The sequence below is a fragment of the Melospiza melodia genome, chromosome 14, assembly GCF_035770615.1.
Source record: "Melospiza melodia melodia isolate bMelMel2 chromosome 14, bMelMel2.pri, whole genome shotgun sequence".
Classification (NCBI taxonomy): Eukaryota; Metazoa; Chordata; class Aves; order Passeriformes; family Passerellidae; genus Melospiza; species Melospiza melodia.
In genome coordinates, this window is record NC_086207.1 from 6,786,019 (window position 1) to 6,804,091 (window position 18,073).

The 18,073-nt window shown below is 43.5% G+C and overlaps 1 protein-coding gene across 4 annotated transcripts in view; it reads left to right on the top strand.

Annotated features, from left to right (window-relative positions):
- Window positions 1-18,073, top strand: part of SLIT3 (slit guidance ligand 3) — a 491,085-nt gene that overhangs the window by 435,394 nt on the left and 37,618 nt on the right. For all 4 annotated transcript variants that reach the window (XM_063168563.1, XM_063168565.1, XM_063168564.1 and 1 more), the window contains 2 exons: window positions 3,713-3,852; window positions 17,327-17,420. In XM_063168563.1, coding sequence (XP_063024633.1) covers window positions 3,713-3,852; window positions 17,327-17,420 — 234 coding nt within the window. The remainder of the gene's footprint in view (window positions 1-3,712; window positions 3,853-17,326; window positions 17,421-18,073) is intronic.

An 18,073-nucleotide genomic window follows, 5' to 3' on the forward strand; every position in this document is an offset into this window, starting at 1 on the left:
TCTATTCTATTCTATTCTATTCTATTCTATTCTATTCTATTAGAATGCTATACTAAAACTATACTAAAGAATAGAGAATGGATACTTACAGAAGGCTAAAAGATAATAATGAAAAACTCCTGACTCATTCCAGATTCCCGACACAGCCTGACTGTGATTGGAAGTTAAAACAATTCCCATGAAACCAATCAAACAGCCACCTGTTGGATAAACAATCTCCAAACCCCATTCCAAAGCAGCAAAATACAGGAGAAGCAAATGAGATAATTATTGTTTTCCTTTTTCTCTGAGGCTTCTCAGCTTCCCAAGAGGAGAATCCTGGGCAAGGGGATTTTTCAGAAAATATGATGGTGACATTCTTCCTCCCTTTGAATTGCTGATTCTAATCTAATCTGTGCCTGTCAGGTTGTCCAAAAGGTCACTTATAAAGGCTAATGAGAGAAATGGCCAGTGAGACATGTCCTGGTGGTTCAGCACATGTGGAGGGGAGGCTTTGGCAGGAGCAGAGCTGTCACAGGCAGCATCTGATCCCTGCTAACCTGCGGTGCTGGGACACAAAGGCTCTGGGTTATTTTAACTTTTCTCCATATAAAAACCCCCTCCGGTTCCCAGATCGCTTTTTTTAGCATTTTCCACAAACTGTAAGTGCCCTCATAAATGTAAAATCCTGGAACTGATTAACTGCCTAGTGTTAATTCTGCCTAGTTCAAGGAAAAACATTGCACTTCCAGACTTTCAGGCTACTCCATTGGGATCTAGACATAAAAGGCATCTTTACCATGTAATATTCCTGAAAGAATTTACTATATCTATTTAAAAGCTTTTTTGAAACTTGACACACTGTATGGCTATCTATTTTTAACAAACAGATGCTACATTTTTTCATTATAGTTTATTTTAAAAATCTAGTACAGTAAACTTTAAAAATTGCCAGCTTGAAAAAAAAACTTACAAAATGCTTTGGATCCAAAAGTTTACCCCAAAGTGTTGCCTTGAAACTTCATGGGGATAATGGGATGTTATGTAATTCTTAATAGGAAAACACAACACAAATCCCTGAACAGGAGGAATAGGGAATTTGGACTTTTATTAAAACACTGTTGTTTCCTGCATGGCCCAATTGTTTCCAGCATCCACAAGAAATGCTGTCTCACACTGCTTCACTACTGAGTCACTGCAAAGTTCTCATCATTGTCTCTGGAATTCATTTTCTCCCTCGGTCAGCTGGAACCCAAGTTTGATGACCTTCCAGTCACTCAGCAGACTTCATTTTTCTTCTAAGCTTTTTCTGGGATAGTACATACAAACAGTCCCAAGCTGCAATTCTTTCAACATGTGGTTCAATCCAGGTCCCAAGCTGTATGTTTTATCTTTTCATTTCAGGCCTCATATCTGGGACATTTGAAAGCAAATCAAAATAAAGAATTGTACGTAAGCAATAATGTAAAGACTCCCTATACTACATAAGGACCAGTAGCCAAATGCCATCAATTATTCTGACATTTCCCTGAGTATGGAATGTGTCCTAATACTGAGCAATTTATGTTAACAATCCCAAATGAATTGTTACTAATGGTATCTCCACTGTGAACCATTACTGTGATAGTGTTTAATAATGTCATTTTTAATTGCACACACCCAAGCTGTCCCAATCCTTTTGTGAAAGGAAAATGGTGTTATGTTCACATAAAAAATCACCAGCACAAAGCCACTCTTGTTGCTTTTCTTTAAATGGAGACAAAAAATTCTGTTCCCAAACTGAGACTTTGTCTTCCAAATTGCAGCCTGGAGCAGATTTGTATGAGCGAGTTATAAACCCCTGAAAATGGGGTTTTGTAATCAAAAATCAAGACATGATGAATGTATCACTATATTTAATTAGATATCTTTAACCCCCTCCCTGACACTTGCATTGCCACAGAAGATGGTGTGCCAGCTCTTCTTTCTGCCTCCTGTGATCCTCTGGCTCTGGGTCAGCAAGAGGACATGTTTTATTAGCAATAATGAGCTTGAGACAGGAAAAGAAAATTCCTTATTGATTTATTGTGCCCTAAATTGGATTTATTGGAGCAGCTTGGTTTTGGTTATTCATGGTGAAGGTTTTCTAACCCTCATGACCTGTGGATGGTCCCTGCAGAATGAAGATGACTTCTGAATGAGACCAGTGTCCCTCTTCTGGACCCATCTGAGAGATCTTCCTGTTGTGGTGGCTCAAGACACATTTCCTTCCCATTTTTTCTCCTCTTTATGACTCCTTTCTGAGATTGCACATTATGAGGAATCTGATCCAGCCTGGGACTCCTAAGGTGGATGCAGAGCTTTGAGCCATCCCTCCCTTGGGACTCTCTGCACTCTGCTCAGGGTGCGGCACACAGCAGGAAGGGAAGGGAAAATCCTGCAGCTCCTCCTGGATTCTGAAGAGCTCCTTTTCCCCCAGGGCTTTCCCCATCTCCTGCATAAAGCAGGGTAACCACCTCAGGTCCTCTTTGTCTGTCAGAGCTGGAAACAGCACCCTGCAGCAATGTCTGCCTTGGAAATCCTCCTGGATTCCAAAAGCAGTGCATGGCAATTAGTGTGACTGCTGCAGTGCTTTCTGGTTTTCATCCTCATCAATCAGGAGTGCTTTTTATTTGCTCAGTTTCTTTTCTGCCACCAGAGCCTGCATAAGAAAGGAAATGAACAGCAGAGGGAATGTGTAGTTTGGACTGGGACTGCAAACAGCCCTTTCTGTGACTACTGAACAGCAATGCTGGCACTTCAAAACTGACATTTCAAATATCATTGCTGGCTTCTCAGAAACCCCTGATATTACTGGAGCACTTAACTCCTGTTTCTGGACTCTCTTTTAGGAAACTCTGCCCTCCACCTCTTCATCACTTACAGACAGTTTAAAATATAAAGGTTCTATTTGTAACTGTAGCTTCTAGATGTAGAGAGGAAATGGAGATTGAAAAAAAGAAAAATCAAGCCATTCTTCAGCCATTTAGTTTTCTATCTTGCCCCTAGGGACCATACATCACACTCCTGTGAGATAAAATGTGTAGTGCGATTATTCTTCACTGGTGTCCATATCCTCACAGGGCCATTACTGGCTGTGCCATGCTCTGTGTTTTAGCTGAATTATCTGGGCATCATCAGCTCTTCTCCAAATAGATGTGGAGGGAGCTGAAATCTTACAGCACTTATAAAAGCAATCATCCCCAAACATTTCTTGTTTGGACAAGTGACAAAGCAGTAGTGAGTAGAAAATTCTCATGTCTGTAAACTCAACTCAAGCTGCTGTTCTTTGAGGAGACTGAGGTATCTGAGAGCTGCCAAGATGTCTTGGGACTGGGCAGCCCTCAGCAGGCAGATGTCCACATTGTCACAAAAACATCAACAAGGATTTGAATATTGTGATGAATGTTTGCTCTCCTGCCCTGGAGTTGCTCGCTTCGGCTAAGGGCCAGAGTCCCAATAAAGCAGCAAAGGGAGCATGGCAGAGGCTGGCTCCTGAGGATGAGTTTTGTCTCCTGTAAATAATTACATGACCCCAGGAACCATCAGGCTGCATCTTTCACCAAACACTTGGGGTTAAATTGCTCTATGCCTCGCAGCAGCAGTGAATTTGGCTCCAACCAACTTTTACATGTTTTAATTTCAGTTCTATACCTCAAACCTCCTGTCCCTTTAGATCCATGCTAACTTTTTTTTTTTTTTTCTTTCTCCAAAGCTGCTCTTGTCCTCTTGGGTATGAGGGGGAGAGGTGTGAAATAAACCCAGATGACTGTGAAGACAATGATTGTGAGAATAACTCTACATGTGTGGATGGGATCAACAACTATGTGTGTCTCTGCCCTCCCAATTACACAGGTAAGAAAGGAATCCATGAGGAGTGCCTGAAGGGAAGGGTCCAAACTAAATAATGTTTACTTAGTGCATGAGCATATGATTAACTGAAAATCTAGTCCCCTTCTAAATAATCTGAATCTCTTCCTGGCAAAATGTTAATTTTACTAATATTGCAATATATGTGCTCACAAACATGGCCCCTTTTCTGAGTCAAAATACCGATGCCTCATTGTAAAATACATTGAAATATAGTATTTGAAGGAATCAGAGAAGTGTCTACTTCAGTGTGCACATTCTCAGTACTGAGCCTGACATACACCTGTCCTGAACCTTGGAAAACCTTGGCTTAGGGGGGGTTGGCTTTCACCTGATGTCTCAGGGCTCTGCATGTGTTAAATACAGTGAGCCTGCTGAATTCCTGATCTCCATTTCATAGGTGGGTGGGGAAAGGCTCTGTAAGAAGCTGAAGGCTCTGGTGTTGTCCTCAGTGTGAGCCAGGTCAGGGAGCACGGGCAGCTGCTGGGTCCATGGTCACAGGGCTTGGGGATGGGAATTAGAAATGGGATGATGTGGAGTCAAATGGAGTCAGAAATGTCTTGCATTGCAGATAAATTCCCTCCTAAACCTTCTGCAAGAGTGTCTGGGTTTGTAAAGCCAGATGTCTGTTAAGGAAGGCAGGAGCCTCCCTTGAAATGGAAAATGTAAACCCCCTCCCTCTGAATTGGTATAATTTTGAATTTAAGGGGCTCTCAGGCAAAGATATGGGAATAGGAATAACAGTTCTTTACTAGGAAAGCTAAAAATACAGATGTAATAGTACAAACAACAAAAAAAGTACTTCCAGAGTGAGAGCAGTCCCTGTCCCCTGTGTGTCAGGGGGTGTCCCAGCCCCATCCCATGGGGGCTCAGCCCTCCTGCAGTGCCAGCTGTGGCTCTGCTGCAGCAGGGATCCTGCACAAGGGGGGAGTTTTCCTCTGCAGCTCCAGGGCTGCTGCAGATGGGCCTGGGCTCCCTCTGGCCATGCAGGGCAGCAGAAAGCTGCTCCTCTGGCAGTGCAGGGGGCAAAGGCTGCTGCGCTGGGCCAGGCTCAGATTGGATCCAGGCAGGAATGCTTGGCTCCTCCCCTGGGCGGAGCATCTCCCCATGGGATGCTGGGATTGGCTCAGCCCTGCAGGGACACTCAGTGGCCATGGACAGGAGATAATTAATAATTAATGGCCCATTAACAAAGAGATCTCCTGGAGGGAGGATTGGCTGTGGGAGAGATAAAGAAAACTGCCCCAAGAACAGGAGATAACTGCTCCACAGATAGGAATAGGATACACACCCCCATTTCCAGCCTAAGACCAAGAGCAGAGACTCTCCTGAGTGGAATCTAAAAATGGTTTTGCTCAAGGCCTTCTGGAGCATTCCATGGACTCATTGACACAGCCCAGCCCTCCTGGCTCAGCATGGAGGGTGAGGAAACACCTGCAGGAGTTCCTGCTCCAGCCTTTGAAACGGGGTTATTGCCTCCTGAGCATGGAGAAGCAATGAAGGGCTTCTTGTATGCTGGAATATATTACATGTCAGGGGATTTAATGAGGATCAAGCTTGAGTGGCTGAGTAAGGCAGGAGGAAAGCTTCTAGAATTTCCAAACTCTTAAAATACTTTTGTGGCTGATACAAAGGAGGCCCATGGTAAATCTTCAGCTGAGAAAAGCCTTATGACTCAAATGTACATTTATTGGGTCTCTAAAATGATATTTCTGCCAAAACCTAAAAAAAAAAATCTGCTTAGCAGAGTAAAGAGTTTTGCTTGTAGGATGTTGAGCCCATTGTGCTTACTTGTGCACTATTTATGTCAGCTACTCTTGGGTGGTTTCTAACAGAGCTCAATGCAAGGAGGCAGAGTCTTTACATTTACAACAGGAAATGGATTTGACCAGCCAAGAAAAGGAACTGAATCCAGCATATATGCAAATGCACTTTCCTTTCCACAGGATTATTGCAGAATCTTTTTTTTTTCCCAGACAATAAAGGTAGGAAAGAACTAGATTGGGATTTCTTCTCAAATGGCCATCTGGATAATGGCTAGGGAACTTGTGTGATACTTTAGGAAAATTTTTACTCGACTTCTAGTGGGTTTTGTTTTGTTGATTTTTGGCTTTTTTTTTGTTTTGTTTCTTTTTGGTTTTTTTGGTTTTTTGGGTTTTTTGGGGTTTTTTTTTCTTTTTTTGTGTGTGTGTGGTTTTTTTTAATCTGAATGTTTGCTGTGCTGTGCCTCTGCTGATTAGCAGGAGTTTGTCAAATACCAGAGCTCACTGTTGCCATGTGGGTAATATAAAACCACAGAAAATGTGCTATCATAGTGCAGGCAATAAGAGAATAAGGAAATACTTCCAGAAAATACAATATGAATCATAGGTGAAAAAGGTTGCAAAAATAGGGGTGTTGCTTATATTAGAATAGCTCATGTTGCTTAAAATAGGAAGAGTTTGGTGAACTGTGATACCGGAACTGTCTTAACCTGCTTTACCTCCATTTTGGAGAGGGATATTTCATCAAACCTGACCAGTCGCTGGCAGGACTGACTGCAGTGCAGCTGGCTGGGCTGAAATGTCCCTCAGAGCTGCCCCTGGCCTCAGAGCAGGACAAGGAGCAGCATGGAATGGCTGGGAGAGTTGAAGCCATCGACCAAACAAAAGTACCCACAAGCCAAGCCAACCTGAGCAATGGTTTTGGGGGTCCTTATCAGTTGAATCCAAACAAGAAATGGGGAATCATGTGAAATGCTCAACTGGCTTAACAAAAGTGGAGGAAATGCCATGGAAGCACAGAGGGAAGCCCTGACAGCACACCTGGGGATGGTTTGTGTGTCTGACCTGAAAGAGAAGGAGCTGCAACCAAAGAGTTTGACTGAAGTCTGCTGGACATCCAGGGTGTCTCTAGGTATATTCTCTTTAGATGAACCTTTTTTGTACTGAAGGAATATCAGTATCTATTAAAAACAACCAAAAAAAAGCTAGGTGCAGATGAGTTCAGTATTGCACAGTGTGTGAAGGCCAAGAGTTCAGAGACAAAGCCATTCACTCCAGGGGTCAGGAGTGCTTATTCCTGTGCCCAGAACTGTGTTTTGAGGTACCTGCCTCTCTCTGGTGCTAGATGTTGAGTTGCCAAACTCTGTGTGCTCCAGCTTTGCCAGGTGTATGGATTTGATCTCTTTATTTGAGAAGAGAAAGGCAGAGGTGTACAGTCCAGGGAAGGAGTTTTCCTGTGAGGTAATAGGGGGGACAATGAGCTCTCAATGGGCACAAACATCCACAGCCAGGCTGTATCTAGCAGGACAGAAAATGTAGGTGATATCTCTTTATGCTGTACCCAGATATTCTCCTTAGTTCTGTTGTTAACAAGTAGTAGACAGACAGAGTGAGCTCATCAACGCTTGTATGGAAAACAGAAATTTCTTTGACAGGTTGACTGGCTGGATTTTGTGGCTGGAGAAATCCATACCATCCATTTTATCAGTGTGATTATGCAAGAGTTGTGGGTTTTATGTACAAATGGGATTTCTCAGCTGTAGTTAACCCCCATGTTCAGTCAGAGGGTCTGTCTGGCACTGGAGCCTGGGATGTTTGCAGTAACCTGAGCTCAGAGGTGCCCAGCTCAGTTATTCAGATTCCTGCTTTCCTCCCCTGCCAAGCAGGGAGCCTGGATCCCCCATCACCCCTGTGCTCTTGGATACCACAGTGCTGGTAACACTGCAGTGATATTTCAGTAAATTCTGCATTTATAGAACAAATGTATGCTGTAATGCAAAAAAACCCCACCAGTCTGAATGCAGGGAAGAAGATCCAAGAGTGTGTCTGCGTGTTGTTCTGTAAGAAACAGTTAGGGTCCCCCTTGGCTTAGTTGAGTAATGGTTAAATCATGATAGTAAATCTTATGTTCCTAAATGAAATACAAATTAAAAATGAATGTGTTGAAATTTTTGACTATTGACAGAGTCACAGTATCCAGGCTTTGGTTTTTTTCCATACCTTAGTGTGTTCCTGCTCTATCTGCTGTCTGCCTGGTTTTACTGGTTATAGCCTTTTTAGGGAACAATATCCCAAATTATGATGCATGAATTTTGCATTCATTGGTTGGAAAAATGAAGGCCAAAAATCTTTCTTCAATTAATAAGATTTTGCAGTGTTTTCTTTTAAAATTCTTTGACAGTCTTTCCCCCGACTCAGAGCAGATGAAAAATGGCCAATTTGTTAAGTGACTGCTGAGGAAGGAATTTCCCACACTCCAGCCCCATTTCACTTTCATTTAAAAAAAGAAAAAAAACCACACCAAAAAGCAGCCCACGCTCACACAATAACCTCCTTCCTAGTTCTTTTCCATCTATTAACTTTAAAACAATGTGGAATTACAAATGGATTCCATGAAGTACTAAATGCAAGTTAAAAAAGACTGAGAGGAGGGAGAGAGCGGAATGCCATAAAAAAGCTTCAAACCTGTACCCACCATCACCAGGTTTCCCCACCATTCTTAAAATCAATATTTTCAATATTTGTTGCCTGTATTTAAATAACCAAACCAATCCTCATGCTGTGTAGCAGATCCTGATGGCTTTAATTGTCAGCCGATGTCTTATTTTTCCTCTGCCCCACTGGTTATTTTAATCCTGAAGCTGAATTATAAACATGTAATTCCTCCAGGACAATCACATACCCAAATCCAGCCAGCTCTGAGGAGTGTGGGGCTGCTTTACTACCTGCTGGGACTTTTGGTGGTTTACAGCTCCTCCTTGCAGTTTTGTAGGCTCTCCTTCCCTTCAGAAAGAAACATTGAAAGAGCAGGATAGGCATTAGATCAGTCACCTGGTTCTTGCCCTTCTTGTGTTTTCCTAATCTCTGCTTTTTTGGCTGTAGCACGGCCTGTCCCCAGCCATTGATACAAACATTGTGTTTTCCCTTCAGCTTTGTGGTGTGGGAATGTGGGGCAAAATTCAGAGTTTTCCTGTGACCATGTTCACAGGGGTCTGAGGATGAAGGAAGAGATGAGGATCTGGCTCCATGTTTCAGAAGGCTTGATTTATTATTTTATTATATATGTTACATTAAAACTGTACTAAAAGAATAGAAGAAAGGATTTCATCAGAAGGCTGGCTAAGAATAGAAAAGAAGGAATGATAACAAAGGCTTGTGTCTCGGACAGAGAGTCTGAGCCAGCTGACTGTGATTGGCCATTAATTACAAACAACCACATGAGACCAACCACAGATGCACCTGTTGCATTCCACAGCAGCAGATAACCATTGGTTACATTTTGTTCCTGAGGCGTCTCAGCTTCTCAGGAGGAAAAATCCTAAGGAAAGGATTGTTCATAAAATGCGTCTGTGACATTTCCCCTTCCTTTCCTTTTTCCCGTTCCCTTCTGTTACAGCTGTCCTCCAGCCCGTCACTGCTTTGCTCACAGTCCTGGGCTCAAACACAGAGTCTCATCCCTCCAAAGAGATCTGTCCTCAGCCTCTCTGCCCTCTGTGCCTCCACGAGATGAGGGGTCCAAACATGCACAGAGGAACAAATGGGCTGCACCAAACATGCCCTGGGTGCTTTCAGTGCTTTGGTGCTTTGCCTGCTGGTTTATTTGGTTTTGTTGTTTGCTGTGACTTTTCCTCCTCCTGTCTGATTTTAGCACAAGAAAAATATGTAGCACTTACACACACACAAAAAAAAAAAAGCCAAACCAAAAACCCAGGAAAGGCATTCCTATTTGCCAAAGATCCTAAAAAGCCTCAACAATGCCCTCGCTTCTTTGTTCTGAAACCTAAAAAAAAAATAATTAGTGGCTTCCACTACTGAAAATAGGTCTTTACTAAAATACCCAGTAACCCATGGCAAAGAGAGGGCAGGAGCAAATGTTTAAAATAGTTTGCTTGCCTGGGAAAAAGCTGCAAGCAGTTTGTATCACTGAAAAAAAAATCCCTCTCAAAATAAATAGTAATAAAATAAAGCTAGGAACTATTTCTGGTTTGATGTGTTTGGAAGAGAAGGCTGTGATCTGTTTTACCTTAGGGGGACCCTGTGGTATCCTGTGGTCTCTGAGAGCTCTGAGCTCTTTCAGAGCCCAGGTCCCTGTTAGTGATTGGGGCTCTTTTCCTGGAGTGTCCCACTGTGGTGACTCTGTCTGGCCAAAGCCCAGCACCAGTGCAGGGAGAGCTGCACCAATGCAGGCAGACAGCTGCAGGGAGAGCTGCACCAATGCAGGCAGACAGCTGCAGGGAGAGCTGCACCAGTGCAGGCAGACAGCTGCAGGGAACAGCAGCAATGCAGCCAGACAGCTGCAGGGGGAGCAGCAAGAATGCAGCCAGACAGCTGCAGGGAGAGCTGCACCAATGCAGGCAGACAGCTGCAGGGGGAGCAGCACCAGTGCAGGCAGACAGCTGCAGGGAGAGCTGCAAGATGCAGCCAGATGGTTCCAGAGAGCAGCACCAATGCAGCCAGAGAGCTGCAGCTGTGTGGAGCTCGTGGCTGTCCCTCTGTCCTGGAGCCCCCCATGGCTGGCTGCTGTGGCACCTGTGTGGCTCTGTCCCCAAGCCACCCCTGGGCAGGCTGAGAGGGATCATGGCACTGAAGCTGCTTTTTTCCCCCCAAATTTTTGCTACGGGAGCAAGGATGTTTGAGGTGGTGTGGTTCAGCTTGTGGTTCCACAGGGACCTGGGCTGACTAATAAATGCTGAAGGCTTAAACAAGTACTTAGCTATCAACTCCTCTTACATTTTGGAACTTCAGCCATAATTTCCTCAAGACAGAGAAAATTGTGGTCAGAATTTAGTGTGTTTTCTTCCTTTTTGTTTGAAGGAGTTCTGCCTTACATGGAAGTCTCTCCGTTTTAGTTACTTGGCAGATGTGAAGTGTACTCACTTTCTGCATGAAACACAAAAAGGCACCCACATTTCCCAGTTGTGTTACTGGGAGTGAGAAGTGCTGGAAGACCCGGAAGGTTTGGGCTTTGTTCAAGAGCCTAAGCCCATTCCCAGCCCCGTTTTATGAAGAGAGAACCACATATCACTGCTATCAGATTGGACTCTTATCTGACCCTCTGGGAGGAAATAGCACAGCAGCTGGCAGGGCTGCAGCCTGTCCTCAGCCTCAGTGTGGGTGTCCTGCTGTGCTGGAGTGCTCCAGCATCTCCTCTGGTCAAACTGCCCTCTCCCAAATGTAAAATGTCATGTTTGTGCAATAAGATATACCAGAGAATTATATACCAGAGAATTCCTCCTTGTTCAGCAGGACAGCATGCCTGCAAGAAAGGGGAATGTCAGCTACTGCTGTCCTGTAGGATGAGCAGAGTGAATTCATCCTCAAATGGGATCTGAGGGTCATTAAATCCAGTCTGTCAGGAAACACAGTGGGAAACAAGGAAATCAGGCAGCTCCTGAAGAGTTGTGTGCTGTGCAGGGGAGCCAGGCTGGAGCAGCTCTTGGGATGGAGCCACCTTGGAGGAGTCTATGAAGGACTGGGAAGGCTCCTACAGAATCCCATGGGAGTTCTGGAGCAAGGAGTGCTGGAGACAAAGCATTTTTAACAGGCTCCAGCCCCATTCCCTGCTCAGATCAGCAGGAATCCACAGGGTGTCCTCTCTGTTAGCCCAGGAGGAACATCTCAGATGTGTGGCATCTCAGGTGTCACTTCTGCACTAGATTGTGTGGATAGCTGAACTGATCCTCAAATTATTCCAAACAACTGGAAAACATCCATATGAATAAATACAGCTCAAAAATGCATGGTGTCCAGCAAAAGAAGATCTTTCCCAGACACTGTGGTTCTGAGGAACAGTGCTTCAGGCAGGTCACCACCTTGCAGGGGCACTGGAAATTGTCTGGTTCAGTCAATGTTTCCCACACTGCATTGTGTGGCATTTGGCATGTTGAATATGGTTTTTCATACTCCAGCAGTGCACAGAACACATTCCTTCTCTGAGATTCTGAAACACTGAAAGGATCATTATTTCCCTGCCCAGAGCTGGTTTTACCCATGCTCCCTTTGCTGAACCTTAAGCTTAGGGAGAATTTCTCCTTGCATCTGAAAAACAAGCCACTGTGGGAATCCCAGCATGGAATCAAACTTAAGGGCTCACACTTAGCAGGCCAAAGGGAAAACCTGGGAGTTTTTAGCAATTAAGACAGGATAAAAAGCATAAATAACTCTTTTTGCCTGCTAAGTATTGTGGGCAGTGTTTGTCAAGGAAGAGCAAACTTCAGTGATCATGCAGAATTTACTCTGTTACAGTGCGTTTCAGGCGATCTCTTTTATGTTTTTGTATCTAACATAACAGCATTTGCTGCTGAAGGATTTTCACAGAGTTTCTCATTTGTTCATTGCAAGTTGAAATAGTTTGGAAGTAAAATTTTTTTTTAAATTATTTTCTTAGATGAGCCTCAAATCATTTTCATCAAACATCAGCAACATTCCTTACTGAATTACTTCCTTGGAGGAACACCCTGTCTGTTCCACCCAACCATTTTTAGGTTCAGTGTTCTGAAACTTCCAGTTGGCACTGACTTCTTTTCAATGACTGAACAGAGAGAAGGGGGAAACAAAACAACAGCAAACATTTCTTCCAATGCAATTTATTAGATATAAAATGAGTAATCTCCTATGAGAAGAACAGCAGAGTGTTTTTTATTAGCAGCAAGGAGACAAATTCCACTCAGGCTCACCTGGCAGAGTTCAGAATGTTGCACCACACTCTTTGAGCACTGGAAAAGTTTCCATGCTGTGGATGCAGGCCAGGCTTTCTCCATCCTTCCCTCGCCATAAGCACGTTCCTTTTCTCAAGTAATATTGTGAAATCCTCAGCAGCATATTTACTGCCAGTCCTGCAGGCCCTACTAAAGCTTCTCTTGCATTAAGGACGGGGATATTTTCTGTGTTGTTTTGTCAGTATATTACAACAAAGTATCACCCAACTGACACATGGAACAAAAGAAAAATGGTTGAACTCATTGGTTGCAAATCGCTGCTCTACATTGTCTTTTCAGAACTGCAGTTTCACTTAAAGATAAATAAGTAAAATACTTTTACTGCATCCAGCCTCTCTTTTACTGATTAGGGAGGAATAGCAGAGCTTGGATCCTGGTTTTAAAAGTCTAATGGGGCATGAAATAAATAGCTCTCATGACAGCACAGAACGGAAAAAAGATAGATGATTATTAAACTGTGTGTAAAAGTCATCTTTATTGCCCTATTGTTGTTTTGGCTTCGCTCTGAGACGTGGGGAGGGCTCAGAAAAGCCTGAGCGTGTTTCTTGGCAGCTCTTCATAGGCAGTGAGCCCTGTGGAAAGCCCCATGAAATTCATGATTCTGTTGAAAAATAAGGCCAGGAAAATGTTGCAAGAGGCAAAAAAAAAAAAAAAACAAAACAAAACAAAATCTGTGTTTCTTTAAGACAATGTCAGCAAAGGTGACAAGGGAGGTGGTTTTGAAGGAGCAGAATTCCTTGGCTGTTGTTCAGGGAATTTTTTTCTCTTTCTATTTTTTTCCTTTTTTCTATTTTTTTCTTCTTGCATGAGTTACGAGCAAAGGGAGATCCACCTGTTAAAGTTCCACCTGTCACTATAACTTGGTTGTAATCTGAAAACTGAAATATTTTGTGGTTTATCAGACTGCTCTCTGTTTGCTTGCATGTTACCTATTCTCTTCAGATTTGATTAAAGAGAATAAGTGTGCCTTGATGGAACAAAAGATTACTTGGGATTAAAAGAGTTGCTTAACTCTTATAAAATAAATGTAGATGTGGTTTTCCTCTCTGTTTTATAGAAGCCCTTCAGAAACGCAAACTGGAGCTGTGATTTGAGAACATGTAGGAGAGAGGAAAATGGGGAGGTTAGATGGTTTTCTACACTTGAGAAAGCTTTGCACTGAAGTTCTCTCTTGTTTTAGCATGATCAAATATCCTGCACAAAGAGAAGCAGTGCTGCTAGGAGCTGGCCCAAGATGAATGTCCAGTCTGTTTTTAGGTTCACATAACTATCCAGTGAGAAATTTGGACTAGACCTTTAATTGCTGCACAGAGAAGCAGCCCTGTGTCACTCCAAAAAAAAAAAGAGGATCACATTTTTCCTCTGATACTGACATTAAAGCGACCAATGAATATTGAGCTCTCAGGTCTGAGGGCAGATTTTTTGGCCCAGATAATTTTCTGAGTGAATAAAATATGAGAAAGACATTGTGTGGCTGGTGCCTTGGGCTTTGCTTTTCAAAAAGTGTTTTATTTCCCTGGCATGCTTCCTGCAGCATCTACTGAACATTGGTGGCGCCTGAAATAATGACCAAGAGGTATTTTCTTCCTGAGATGAGGCTGCTCCAGTTGCTCTAGAGCACCCAAGTGAGCTCCCTAATGAGTGATAAATGGGAAAAATAACAGGAAGGATCCTTAAATGTTCCAAGTTTTGCATGAAAAATATCTTTTTTTTTTGGATGCTGTGTTTGGTACCTAGCCTAGAATTCTCTTACATTTTGATAGTGGTGTCTTCAGAATGACACAGTGAGTCATAATATTTGACATTTGGGGAGATTTTTACTGGATCTCTAAGCACTTGTCAAGACTGTTCAGAAGAATACTTTAAGAAGAATTATGATTTCCTTTGAGAGTTTTGATACTGTTCATATTTTTTTAAAGCCTGCTTCCTTTGCTTCAAAACAAAACAAAGGAAAAAATAGAAACTTCAAAAGTATGTATTGACCATTTATAGTGCAAGGACAGTTGAAGGCATCTATCCACACTCTCTTCAGTTATTAGAAGGCCTTCCAAAATTATTTCCAGCTTTAGCCCATTTGAGCTCTTTTCATGTCACCAGCCAGTTAATCTTTTAATGTTTATCTTCACATGAGATCCATAGCACACGAGGGACACGGGGAATATCAAGATGACAAACTGGCAGCTCTCCAAGCTTTGTAGCAAGGTGTGACCTGCTCATGTTCAGGTCTGAGGGAGTGCCTTTGTTAGTTTTTGGGAGGGTTGGTGTCCTGTGGGCTTGGGGATGGCAGTGAACAGACCTGTCCTGTATGGGGATACAGTGTGGGTAAATGAAGGTGGTACAGAATGTAATCTTATCCCCTAAAGAGTTGCAGCTGAACCAATTACGAAAGATTAGGAGCAGGCCTGATGTTAACAGGCCTGTTAACAGGTGTCAACAGCTGTCCCCAGTGTTCACAGCTATAGGAACTGAACATCTCTCATTGCTTTTGAGGAGCAGCAAAGTGCAGTGGCCAGCCCCAAACCCAGATCTGTTCCCTGGTTCCCATGGATCTGCAGTGTTCAGTTTCCTTGGCACATCCCCTTTCCTCAGCTGGATATTTTCATTGTATTTGCACAGGGTTTGTCCAGGGCTGTGAAAAGATTTGGTAGCCTGTGACTGTGTTCACAGGGGTCTGAGGATGAGGGAAGAGACGAGGATCTGACTCCATGTTTCAGAAGGCTTGATTTATTATTTTATTATATATATATTATATTAAAACTATACTAAAAGAATAGAAGAAAGGATTTCATCAGAAGGCTGGCTAAGAATAGAAAAAGAAGGAATGAACAAAGGCTTGTGTCTCGGACTCTCTGTTCAAGCCAGCTGACTGTGATTGGCCATTAATTACAAACAACCACATGAGACCAATCACAGATGCACCTGTTGCATTCCACAGCAGCAGATAACCAATGTTTACATTTTGTTCCTGAGGCCTCTCAGCTTCTCAGGAGGAAAAATCCTAAGGAAAGGATTTTTCATAAAACATGTCTGTGACAGTAGCCTTTACCAGTGGTGGCTGCCTAGGATCCCTTGGCTCCAGGTGGAATTGCTTGTCCTGTAACTTCTGTGCACAATAAACTGCAGGATGCCATGGCAGACTCCCCTGGCAGTGCCAGCCCAGCACCAAGCCAGTAGGGTTTGTATGGCCCACAAGGATGGCCTTTGTGCTGGAGGTGCCCCCTCCCATGGGTTGTGTTCCTGCTCTCATTTACACTTGACAGCTCTCAAAAGCAGATCTAGGACACATTCATGTTTGAAACACACAAAAACAATTGACTAACACATATTATACTTCCATTCTCAGAGGAAGAGTCATACCAAGAGCTGTGTATCTTGTGCTGGAGGGAGGCTGGACACGTGGGAGGGATAACCTGACAGAGCAGTAGCACCTGGGGGAGTTAACAAACCACACCTATCAGCACCAGAGTAATCCTCAAAACTGTGCTCTCAGCCAGATCACCAGATCACAGAACTGATAAAAGATGGATGGTTCTGATTTGCATTTTCCATCTGAATTTTGATCTTTGTGGTTTGCTTGGTTTGTGTTTTCAGGTGTTTCTCTGTAACCACTAGAGTGTAGAGAAATGTGAGGGTTTTTGAGAATGTCATTTCTCCCAGGACAGGTGGAGCTGCAGCTCCATGAAAACCTTCCAGGACAATGCCAGCCCACCAGTGCCTCCCACATTATCCTTTTTCCCCACCGTTCCCATGGCCTGTTGGTTATGTGATGGTGTGTACTATGTACAGGCACAGAAAATGTGTGTAACCTTGAAACCCTGCAGATGTGGTCCTCTGGTGGAGCTGCACAGGGGGTTTGGGACTGCAGATTTTTTGGGGTTCCATGCTGGGATTGCCTGACCTTTGCTTTCCCTGCAAGGCTTTGGGAGGTGTGGGATAGGTTTCTGTGTGATTCTAGGGAAGGCAAAGATCTCTGTGGTCTTTGGCTGCATCTCAAATCCTGGGGTACTGAAGTGTGACCTAATAATTTAGAACTCAAAGAAGGATTGTATTTAAATAAACTATCACGGCTTGAATGTTCTACAGCTATTAATTATTAAAACTTATACAAATCCAGGGAGGTTCATGGCATGTTATACACCAGACCTAGAAACAGCTGAGCTGGGCTTACATGAGGTAGATTTTTTTTTCTAAAAAGACATCATCTCCTGTGAGCACAATAGAGCTAGTACTTCTCTTATAAATAGTGGATGTTTTATAATTGCATGCAGTCCTAAAGCTGGTTCCTATTATGGAGAGTCACAGAGGTTCTGGGGGGAGGGTTTGTGGCTTGTTGTTCTTTCCCAGAATGATGTCCAATCAGCTTCTTTGGCAGTGTATTAACCATGGCTGAAATATGTGCCCGTGTGAAAACGTTAGGGTCCAATGAGCAACTTCACTTTTGTGTCACTTTCTTGCTTTGAAACGAGGGGTTCTGGGTCAGGAGCTGCCCATTTGATCCCTTGTCTGTCTGCAAGTGGAGTTGATAGTCAGTGCTTTTACAGCAGGCTTTCAAACCCCTGTGACAGGAACAGTGTGGTCACTGCAGGTCAAAGGAGCTGATTTAATGAAGTCTCACGTGCCCTCAACAAGCAATTTAGTCACTTCCTGCTGAACTACTGAGCTGTCTGCACGTGGGGAGATTGGCCATCCCTGGACATCTTGGGTGTTCAGCATTGTTCAAGCTGTGTCACAGCTTTTTTTGCTTTTCCTTTGCCTCAGGTGAGCTGTGTGATGAGGTGATTAACCACTGTGTTCCTGAGCTAAATCCCTGCCAGCACGAGTCCAAATGTGTTCCCCTGGACAAAGGCACCAGGTAAGAGAGCGTGTGTGTTGGTCTCTGCACAGAGGGCACATTCATCCATTGGCTTGACTGGAGTTGTTCTGGCAAAGAGTGGGGAGCAAAAATCTCCATAATTAACACAAAATGCAAGGCTATATACATTTGAGTTTTCTGTGCCACATTTTAACTTTAATCCATACATAAATACTTTTCTAGCTTTCTGTGGTTTACTGAAAATAATGGATGTACCCTCAGAGCAGAGGAATTATTCTGAAATAGAGCATGGCAATAGGAGAATTTATGGAGCAGTCACTGCAAAGCACCTTGTCCTACATCACAAACCAAGGAGAGTTTCCTTATGTGATCCTTGGGGCACTTATAAATTCAAGCTGTGTAAGAGGAGCCTGAACAGATCAGAGCTGGTGGCTCCAGCTCAGGACCTGCCTTTTCCATTGGCTTTGCCTGGCTCATCTGGGCTTTGGTGATGTCTGTGTTTGCATTTTCCTCTTGGGAATGACACTGGCTGTGTCCCAGGGGTGAGAGAAAGCCTCGTGTTCTGGATGGCAGCAAAGCACCAGGAGCTTTGGGCCTGGGGACTTGGAGAGGTGGCAGTGGCAGCAAGTTCATGGCTTGTCTCAAGAGGGACTGGCAGAGCAATTTAGCAAAGAGAGACAGCAGGAAAGTCC